The sequence below is a fragment of the Misgurnus anguillicaudatus genome, chromosome 24 (genome assembly GCF_027580225.2).
Source record: "Misgurnus anguillicaudatus chromosome 24, ASM2758022v2, whole genome shotgun sequence".
Taxonomy (NCBI): Eukaryota; Metazoa; Chordata; class Actinopteri; order Cypriniformes; family Cobitidae; genus Misgurnus; species Misgurnus anguillicaudatus.
Window position 1 is genome coordinate 42,382,222 of NC_073360.2, and position 11,307 is coordinate 42,393,528.

The 11,307-nt window shown below is 36.6% G+C and overlaps 1 protein-coding gene across 1 annotated transcript; it reads left to right on the forward strand.

Moving 5' to 3' along the window:
* Positions 1-693: 693 nt before the first annotated feature.
* On the forward strand, positions 694-6,664 carry LOC129438972 (ribonuclease inhibitor-like). The gene is made up of 5 exons (XM_073863408.1): positions 694-746; positions 3,280-3,453; positions 3,879-4,055; positions 5,374-5,544; positions 5,894-6,664. The coding sequence occupies exons 1-5, from the start codon at positions 694-696 to the stop codon at positions 5,985-5,987; spliced, it is 669 nt and encodes a 222-aa protein (XP_073719509.1). The 3' UTR covers positions 5,988-6,664.
* Positions 6,665-11,307: the final 4,643 nt, after the last annotated feature.

Below are 11,307 nucleotides of genomic sequence, written 5' to 3' on the forward strand. Positions count from 1 at the left end.
CCGAATCTGAGAGACCGCCGACGGAGACTTCGCTGGGCAGATGGGAAACCTCGGAATGGGATTTGGCAGATGACTTCCTACGGGCGGCCATGGATAGTCGGGCATCGACCCGGATTGCCAAATCCACCAGTCCATTAAGCGTCGTGGGTAACTCCGCCGTAACGATCTCTCGATCCGATCCGCCAACCCATGCAGGAAATGATCCCACTGCGCCTCCTCGTTCCACCTGCACTCCGCCACCTGGGTCCAGAACTCGATGGCATAGTCCGAGACCAACCGCTCCTCCTGTCAAAGCTCCGTGAGGAGACGGGCGGCCTCCTTCCCGGCGACGGAGCGATCGAACACCCTCTTCATAGGGTGAATGCGACCTTAGTCTCCTCCAGAAAAAATGACCGGGGCTGTTGGGCGAAATGAAGAGAGCAATGTGACAGGAATGCACGACAATAATTAGGCTCACCAGAATATTTCTCCGGGATCGGTAGTCGGGGCTCCGGAAAATAACTACCCCCTGTAGGTGAAGATGATGCGGGCGGCGGGGGTGGCGCAGTGGGTAGCGTGGTGTGTGGAGATCGTTGGGAGAGCTCGGAAACTTTCGCCACCATTGCATGGACGGCCTTCCGCATATCATCGATTGCTTTGTCCTGATGATCCATCCTGGCCAATGATCGCTGGAGAAATTCCTCCAACGTGGAAATGGGTTGTTCCCCCGCTGATCCATGTTTGGCCAGATTCTTCTGTAATGACACGTAAGGAGTGGAAACAACTGCAGGGGAAAATTTAGAGCCCTAAATTTGTGAACTGAACTTTGAACTAGTTCGTGTAGAAAGTGAACTTTCCCAACACTGGCCATGAGCCTCCACATAGAGCCTGGGACTGCCAGAACCCTGCCATCATGACTAGATACAAATACAAAACAAGACTCCTTGGCAGGATCCTGACACATATCATCTGTAATGGATTTATTGTATTTTAATCTCAGTAATGGATTTGATAGCTGAAGTCTTTAACTTTTACTGAAGGTAACATGTTTTAATAAATACAACATTTAAATTATGCTTGGGGATTCAGATAAAGAAACGAGAACATGTTATAAAGTATGATTAAAGGAATCAACAGTTCATTTAATTTAAAATCTTACTGATGTGTTTCAGTAAAACACAAACACACATAAATGAAACTAAAATGAAAATGTCCATAAACACTAAATGATGACCGGAAGAGAAACAATTTCAACTAACTCTAGATTTGATCTGTGTGTGAAGAAACGGTGTGTCTTTGTTCTCTACAGGTTATGTAGGTGTAATATCACAGATGAAGGTTGTGTTGCTCTGACTTCAGCTCTGAGATCAAACCCATCACACCTGACACATCTGAATCTGTCTGATAATAATCTAAGAGATTCGGGAGTGAAGCTGATCTCTGATGTACTGAAGAATCCTCTATGTAAACTGGAGATATTGGAGTAAGATTGTGACTTGATGCTCAGACAGAAATCACATATAGATTATAGTGAGACTATATAGAGATCATATCATCTGTAATGGATTTATAGTATTTTAATCTCAGTAATGGATTTGATAACTGAAGTTTATTTCATTCACAGCACTTTAACTTTTACTGAAGGTCACATCTTTTAATAAATCCAACATTTGAATTATGTTTGGGGATAAAAGCTAAATCATTTAGAAAGAGAAACAAGAATATGTTATAATGTGTGATTTAAAGGAATCAACAGTTCATTTAATTTAAAATCTCACTGATGTGTTTCAGTAAAACACAAACACACATAAATGAAACTAAAATGAAAATGTATATAATAACTAAATAATGGCAGGAAGAGAAACAAATTAAACTCACTCTAGATTTGATCTGTGTGTGAAGAAACAATGTGTCTTTGTTCTCTACAGGTTGTGTAGGTGTAATATCACAGATGAAGGTTGTGTTGCTCTGACTTCAGCACTGATATCAAACCCATCACACCTGACACATATAAATCTGGCTGATAATAATCTAAGAGATTCAGGAGTGAAGCTGATCTGTGATGTACTGAAGAATCCTGACTGTAAACTGAAGATACTGGAGTAAGATTGTCATCTAATGCTCAGACAGAAATCACATATTCATTATAGTAAGACCAGTGGCGAGGGTGCATAAAGGCCAGTGTGGCACTGGCCCACTCAGATTGACAGCTGGCCCAGTCAGTAGAAACACAAAAAAAAACAACAGAAATCACACATAAATTATAGGTTCTTGACTGTGGACGATGACACCACAGTGCAGCCATCTATGGGCAACTTGTAATCTGACCTATTTTGTTTGGAGCGACTCAGTTTAATAATAAGTATTTCTGTCTTATTGGAGTTTAGCATAAGGAAGAAATTTGCCATCCAGTCACTTATATCGCTAATACAATCTGTTAGCTTAGAAAACGGGTGGGTTTCATTAGGATGTGAGGAGATGTAGAGCTGGGTATCATCTGTATAGCAGTGAAAACTTATGTTATGTTTCCTGATAATATCTTCTAGAGACAACATATATAACAAGAACAGGATAGGGCCTAGAACAGTTCCCTGTGACACGCCATATTTAACCGTAGATTAATAATACTCTTCCTCATTTACATAAACAAAGTGATAACAGTTGGTTACATACGATCTAAACCAGGCTAATGCCTGGCCTCTGATGCCAACATAGTTTTCTAATCTATTGAGTAAGATTGTGTGATATATTGTGTCAAAAGCTGCACTGAGGTCTAGTAATATAAAAATTCAGATTTCACCACGATCGGATGTTAAAAGGAGGTAATTTGTAACTCCAAGCAGTGCTGTTTCTGGGCTATGGTGGGGCCTGAATCCGGATTGGAACTTTTCATGCGTACTATTATTCACTAAGAATGTGCATAGCTGGCTTGTCACTACTTTTTCAAATATTTTAGAAAGAAAAGGGAGATTTGAGATTGGTCTAAAATTATTAAGCTTTCTCTGGTGGAGGTGCGCTTTTTTATGAATGGTATAATAACTGCCAGTTTGAAATCTGTTGGAACGTATCCTAGAGTAAAAGATATTTAGTACTCAGTCTGACACTACAGTGAATATGTCTTTTAGTAATCTTGTGGGAACAGGGTCTAAAATATTATTAATTTAGTAAATCACAAACACACATAAATGAAACTAAAATGAAAATGTTCATAAACACTAAATGATGACAGGAAGAGAAACAAATTCAACTCACTGTAGATTTGATCTGTGTTTGAAGAAACTGTGTGTCTGTTCTCTACAGTTTGAGTAAGTGTAAAATCACAGATGATGGTTGTGAGGCTCTGACTTCAGCATTGAGATCAAACTTATCACACCTGACACATCTGGATCTATCCCATAATAATCTAAGAGATTCAGGAGTGAAGATGATCTCTGATGTACTGGAGAATCCTGACTGTAAACTGAAGATACTGAAGTAAGATTATGATCTGATGCTCAGACAGAAATCACATATAGATTATAGTGAGACTATATAGAGATCATAACATCTGTAATGGATTTGATAACTGAATATTATGTAATTCATCAAAGCACTTTAACTTTTACTAAAGGTCACATATTTTGATAAAAACAACATTTAAATTGTGTGGGGGTGATAAAAGCAAAATCCTTCAGACAGAGAAATATAAGAGAAACTGTTATAAAGCGTGATTAAAGGAATCAACAGTTCATTTAATTTAAAATCTCACTGTTGTGTTTCAGTAAAACACAAACACACATAAATGAAACTAAAATGAAAATATCCATAAACACTAAATGATGACAGGAAGAGAAAAAAAATTCAACTCACTATAGATTTGATCTGTGTGTGAACAAACTGTGTGTCTCTGTTCTTTACAGGTTGTGTAATTGTGATATCACATACAAAGGTTGTGTTGCTCTGACTTCAGCTCTGAGATCAAACCCATCACACCTGACACATCTGCATCTGTCTAATAATTATAAACTAAGAGATTCAGGAGTGAAGCTGATCTGTGATGTACTGAAGAATCATGACTGTAAACTGGAGTTACTGGAGTAAGATTGTGATCTGATGCTCAGACAGAAATCACATATAGATTGTAATGAGACTAAGGGCCCTATTTTAACGATCTGAAGCGCAAGTGCGAAGCGCAAAGCGCAGGTGACTTTGTGGCCGGATCTTGGGCGCTGTTGCTATTTTCCCGGCGGGAGAAATAACTCTTGCGCCGGGCGCAAATCAATAAGGGGTTGGTCTGAAGAAGGTTCATTATTCATAGGTGTGGTTTGGGCGTAATGTCAAATAAACCAATCAGAACGTTATCCAACCTTCCCTTTAAACGCAAGTGTGCAAGTTCCATGGCGGGTTGTTATTATTATGACGGATTTACCAGGCGCACACCAGGAGCGGTTCACAGCCGAGGAGACCGACGTTCTTGTAAGAGCAGTCAAAGACAGAGAAGTTGTTTTGTATGGGTATGGGAGAAACCCGCCCAAATCAGCATAGATTAAACAGGCGTGAGAGGAAATAGCCACAATTGTCTCATCAGCTGGCATTCCCAGGACGCCAGCATAATCGGGCATGCCGTGTAACGGGAGGTGGATCTGCCTCTACACAGGACCTGAGGCCAGCAGAGGACATCGCTGCGTCCACCCTCACCGCTGAAAGCCATGAAACGCAACATCCAACCCCAAAGTACACTTACAAATCAAGTTCACATACATTAAGGTTTCTTATGATAAAAACATTTTAATAATTATTTACATAAAATAAACGTAATACAGCCACACAACAAACTTATGAAAATATTTTAATCGTTATTTGCATGAGAATTTATTAATGCAGCCACACAAAAAATAAAATCTATCACCACAATGCTCACCACAATGATTTCCCTTATCTCATGTATTAATATTTTTTTTGTAACAACTTATGATTTGCAAAAATAACTGTTGCATCTGTGTAGATTAGATAAACAAAGTGTGTGCGCGTTGTGCATCAGAGATGGTTTGCGCCTGAACACGCCTCCTTTTTTGCGCTGAACCGCCCAGGGAGCGCAAGTTCATTCCCTAGTTTGCCGACGTGCGTCTGTGGAGGGAAAAACCAACGAATGATACATGCGTCACTAACAAAGTCAATTGCGCTGGGTGCAAGATAGGGCCCTATATGGGGATCATAACATCTGTAATGGATTTGATTACTGAAGTTCAACAGTTAATTTACTTTAAAATCTTACCCATGTGTGAACTACCCAAATGAAACTAAAATGAAAATGTTCATAAACACTAAATGATGAAAGGAAGAGAAACAAATGCAACTCACTATAAATTTGATCTGTGTGTGAACAAACAAACTATGTGTCTCCGTTCTCTACAGGTTGTGTTGGTGTAATATCACAGATGAAGGCTGTGTTGTTGCTCTGACTTCAGCTTTAAGATCAAACCTGACACATCTGAATCTGTCTAATAATTATAATCTAAGAGATTCAGGAGTGAAGCTGATCTCTGATGTACTGAAGAATCATGACTGTAAACTGGAGATACTGGAGTAAGATTGTCTCAGTGTTTCTGTCCATTAGTGTCAGTACAGTATTTATTTAAGACCTTTTATTTAGCATCTAATAATCAGGATAACATACAGTACAGTCGTAATGATTGTAAATTATAAAGCACACTTGTGATGCTGGATGCTGATTGGTCAATATTAATGATTTGTACATCAAACTGCTTATTACACAACTGCTTACCAAATAAATAAAGAGACATGAAATGATTCAATTATTTGTTTACATGAGAAAAATATGAGAGATGAATGAAACAATCAATGAATTTTTACAGTGAATCGGATCTGTGTGTCTGAACTGAAGTGTGTGTGTGTGTGTTGTTTTTCTCCACAGCTTGAGAGATTGTGGTATCACAGCTAACGGTTGTGCTGTTCTGAAATCAGCTCTGAGATCAAACCCATCAAACCAGACACAACTTAAAGTTTGAGGGAATAAAGTAAAATAAACCTAAAGACTGATCATCTCACAGACATTTGAATACAATATAAAATAATTATTATTATTTCCATTATTTCCAAGTCAGTACAATCCATTTTAAAATCTTATATTACTATTTATTTTATAATTTCTATTGATTGTATATATTCTATAGTTTATTGTATGTATGTTTGTATTATAAACGGTTTCATTGGATGCACATGTGGTGTCGTGTTTACATGTCTGGGCAAAACTTAACTTCTGGTCTCTGTTTGTGTAATGGTCTGACTTGTTGAACTTTGGAACAATTACCTTTTGAAAATAACAAATGTTTTGGTTTCCTAAAGATGAGGGGAGACTGTGTAGCGATTCTAGGGGGTTTGGAACAGTGTTGTTTAAAACAACGCATCATCATTTTGATAATGATGATTTATTGATTAATAATTACAATGATTAATTTAAGATTTTTCTCCAACAGTTGTTTTTCCCCATTCCAGTCAGGGACTTGTTGATTTAGCTCAAAAGCAAAAACATACAATTAATTGTCATTAACTATATATATTTTATATAGTTTCATCCGATTTAGTAGAATTAATAATATCAATTTATTGATTCATTTGTCCAGCCAATATACCCATCATTGTACAATAATTCTAAGAAACACTGAGCATGAGGCAGCACGATTAAAGCTTAAGTGACTTTTATGTATATAATCAGAACTCAAAGTAATTAATGGATAAATAAATAAATAAATATAGAACCAAGGATCTCTACGTTGTTTATTTGGTTGTTATCAGAACAACATGATCTCACAAAGTTCCGTGGCATAGTCACGGAATTTTGTGCTCATTTTTCCGTGACATTCTCACGGATCTCCGCATATTTCCGTGGACCTGCCACGGACTTTCTTTTCCGTGGCATTCTCACGGATTGGTTACTCAACTGCTTTTTCCTATTTTCAAACCATTGTCGCTTCGGTTTAGGGTTAGATTTGGTGCTTGCGTTACTTTGTCACTGTAAGTATTGGTTTATACAATTTTTTCTGATGTATTCTTTTATATTTTCTAAACTTTAATCAATTGTCACCTGGCATTGGGGTTAGAGTTGGGTTTGGGTAAGGATGTCATTTTATGTAAATCTAACCCTAAACCGAAGCGAAAATGGTAAGAAAATAGGACAAAACAGTTGAGTAACCAATCCGTGAGAATGCCACGGAAAAGAAAGTCCGTGGCAGGGCCACGGAAATATGCGGAGATCCGTGAGAATGTCACGGAAAAATGAGCACAAAATTCCGTGACTATGCCACGGAAATTCGTGAGATCAGGTTGTATCAGAAATAAACTACTATAAAAAGACTCTGTTGTTATTGATTCTTTTTAAAAGTTTACCGGAAGCTACGTTTGTTCCACGAAAGTCGTTTGTTTATGTTGTTACTGCTGAAACCGTTTAAACATTGTAATTTTACATCATAAATAATGACAGCTCTGAATATTTCAGCAAGACAAGAGAAATGATTTTACTCAAAATTGTTTAGATATAATTTTTATTATGACGACACAGTTTATTCTTATTGGCCAGACTCTCTGATTACAACAATCATGTGCATTTTTTAAGCTAAACTTAAGACATTCTTCTTTAACAAACCACTCACATAAAATGTCCAGTAAATGTACTTATCCCGCAATAGTTAGTTTGCGTTACAACAAATACCTAAAATAAACACAGGATTAACTCAATTTTAGTAACATTAATCACACAATTTTCAAGTTAGCCTTACCCAGGGAAGTCCTGAGAATGTAGTGCCACTGTGTCACTTCTCTTGTTGTAGTTGTTGGCATTTAAGATGTCTGTCTATCTGTCTCTCTGTCTATATGTCTGTCTGTCTCTCTCTCTCTCTCTGTATGTCTCTCTGTCTGTCAGCCTGTCTGTCTGTACATCAGTCAGTCTGTTTGTCTGTCGGTTTCTTTGTCGGACTGTTTATCTATCTATCTGTCTGTCTGTCTCTCTGTAGGTCTGTCTGTCTATCTGTATGTATGTCAGTCTGTCTGTCTGTTTCTCTATCTATCTGTCTGTAAGTCAGTCAGTCAGTCAAGCAGTCAGTCTATCTGTCGGCCTCTCTTTCGGATTGTCTCTCTATCTTTCTGTCTCTCTGTCTGACTGTCTATCTATCTGTCTGTCCATCTGTCTATCTATCTGTATGTATGTCTGTCTCTCTATCTATGTATCTGTCAGTCAGTCAGTCAGTCTGTTTGTCTGTCTGTCTGTTGGTCTCTCTGTGGGACTGTCTGTCTATCTATCTGTCTGTATGTATGTCAGTCTGTTTGATGTATGTCAGTCGGTCTGTATGTCAGTTTATCTATCTGTATATCTGTGTTTCAGTTTCATTTTATTTAAGCAGGGACAATGCACAAAATTAACATTAACCTTGTATAAGAACAAGGAGAGATGCCTTGTGCCAGGTTGTAGCACAAGTGCTATTTTCCGCCTGTAGTCCCTTGGCAGGTCTTGTCTGTCTCACTGTAAAAAACATATTGTGAAATTCACAGTAATTAACTGGCAGCAATTGACAAGTAACTTACTTTAGAAAAAGCACAGTAAGTTACTTGTCAATTGCTGCCAGTTATCTACTGTGTTTTTTTCTATAGTAAGTTACTTGTCAATTGCTGCCAGTTAACTACTGTGTTTTTTTCTATAGTAAGTTACTTGTCAATTGCTGCCAGTTAACTACTGTTTTTTTTTTCTATAGTAAGTTACTTGTCAATTGCTGCCAGTTAAATACTGTGTTTTTTTTCTATAGTAAGTTACTTGTCAATTGCTGCCAGTTAAATACTGTTTTTTTTCTATAGTAAGTTACTTGTCAATTGCTGCCAGTTAAATACTGTGATTTTGCCGTACTGTAAGTTACTTGTCAATGGCTGCCAGTTAACTACTGTGATTTCTTTTCCACAGTAAGTTACTTGCCAATTGCTGACAGTTAACTACTGTGATTTCTTTTCTACAGTAAGTTACTATTGTCAATGGCTGCCAGGTACTACTGTGGTTTTTTTCCACAGTAATTTACTGGCAGTCATTGACAAGTAACTAAGCAGAGATTATATATTTTTAATATGTAGTTCATTGTGGTTTTCCCTACAGCATTTGATTGGTTAGTTATTTTCTGTAAACATTCATCAATGTTAAAATAAAGTTGTAATGGTCAGCCTTAAAGGTTTAGTTACAATTATTTAAAAACTCAAGACTGTTAAATGAAGGAAATACAAAAAACAAATCTAAAACAATATAAAAGTCCAAGCGTGTTAAAAGTCCAAATGTGCAAAGTTTCCACGGTGTATATAAAATCCAAGAAAGTGATATCCAAAGTCCATAAAACATAACTGGAAAGGTAAGCCCAAATACACAAACTCCACACACCAGCAACCGCTTGTTTTAGCTATAGCGTCAGCTAACCATGTGCTCCTGCTCCTTTCTTTTATACAAAGTTCCATGTCATGTGACCCCTCACATGACAGGCAGACGAGGCAAAATAAAAGACATACACACATAAAATAGCAAAAGGATAAAATGGCTAAGAAAACATGTAAAACTAATTTAAAGTGAAATATACATAAGTCACAATATAATGAGTGGTAAAACATGTATCTTGTGTGATCACGTCACAACGTTAATAATCTAATTGAAATATGCTAAATTACAAAACAATACAATACTTTTCTGATTTGAGGGAAAATGCTACTGTTTCACAGATATTTACTAAAGTTATTTTTTTTACAGTCAAATACATTCAATAAATGCATGCTAACATTTGTAAAATAACATTTTAATTTGGATGAAAAAGGATGAATTCCCAAGAAATGCATCTTAAAACATCTTAAACTTTTGTTACAATCTAAAAATAACTAAATATAATTCAGTTTGTAGATATACAGGACAATCTGTAAATAAAACAAAATAATTAATTATCAATCAAAAGTACACTGCAAGTAAACTGTAAGTTTCCTCCAATTCTTATTAAACACAATATTACTGTGAAGTATAATAACTGAAATGCAAAACAAATTTATGTCTACAATATTTTCACTCCAAAATGAATAGTTCTAGACAGTGCACAACACAACCATTGATTCTTAAATTCAGAATCCTAATTTTACAGTGTATAAGTAACATTAAAACATGCCCAAAAAGGTCAATGAAACCATACCACAACAGACAATGTTAAGAGATTGAAAAGTTATTTTCATTTAAATTGCTAGTAATCTACTGGATCCTACAGTATGAATAAACATATTTACAAGATTTACTAAAAGTTAGAATTTATGTTTTAATTCTATTCAACATGCTTAAACACATTATTGTTTAATTTACATTAAACGTGCCTGTATTGACTTTTAAGTACGAAACAATATCAGCTTTGAGTGGACTAGTTATCCAAACAATGGACCTTTTCCTATATCATATGTATCATATATGTGAACAAAGTTATTTATTACGTTATTTATACACACTTCACTTTGATGAAACTAACAATTTTATTTTCTGTATGCAGGTTTAGCCACTGGTAAAACTCTAATGGGCATGACTGCTCTCCATTCAGAGGGCTTATGTGTTTTCATGTCTCACCAGCATATGGCCAGTAAGATGATTTTAGTGTAATACTGTTTAAAGTATCTATTAGCCTACCATGTGTATTTTCTCTAAAATTAAATATTTAAGATTGTTTTTCATAATTAAGAACATAAACACTTATGTTAGGTTCGTACAAGAAAAAGACAGATAAAAAAACAGCTACAATCAACACTATTAAAACTGTACTTGTGTGTGGCACTTAAACAGACATACTGGGTGCATCCCAATTCAGGGCCTGTGGCCTTCTAAGGCCATATCTGAAGGCAAATGACATCAAAGGCTGGCCCAATTCGAAGGCTCCTTCATATAAAAGCCTCTTGCTGTGGCCTTTTCCCCCCTGAAACCGAGTTAGGGCTGTAACGATATATAGCTTGTCCCATTAAAAAGACCTGCCTGATTATGCATTGCTGCATCGCGATTCTGTGTTTCATGCACAGCTTGTGTGTGTACTCTGGCGTTTTGGTCAGTAAGAAGTCCTTATCAATCTATAATCATTATGAATCGGAGTCGTTTATAACGTGCATTTTAAAAAGCAATGCTCGTTAAACAAAATCATTGAAAATATTATTTATTATCATGAAAATACCTGAAACAATTTGAAGAACAGCAATATAAATATTCCTGTAGACATTTCCTGGAATAACGTTTGCTATGCTAGCCTACTTCTTCTGTGGCACAAAGGAGGTTTCTGCACGAGAGCGCCCGCT

What these genes read in the sequence shown, in the direction of transcription:
- LOC129438972 (XM_073863408.1), top strand. Translation starts at nt 694, where the DNA reads ATGGGTTGTTCCCCCGCTGATCCATGTTTGGCCAGATTCTTCTGTAAT. An exon ending in AGATTCTTCTGTAATGACAC is followed by an intron (nt 747 to 3,279) that starts GTAAGGAGTGGA and finishes TGTTCTCTACAG; the next exon opens with TTTGAGTAAGTGTAAAATCA. An exon ending in TGTAAACTGAAGATACTGAA is followed by an intron (nt 3,454 to 3,878) that starts GTAAGATTATGA and finishes TGTTCTTTACAG; the next exon opens with GTTGTGTAATTGTGATATCA.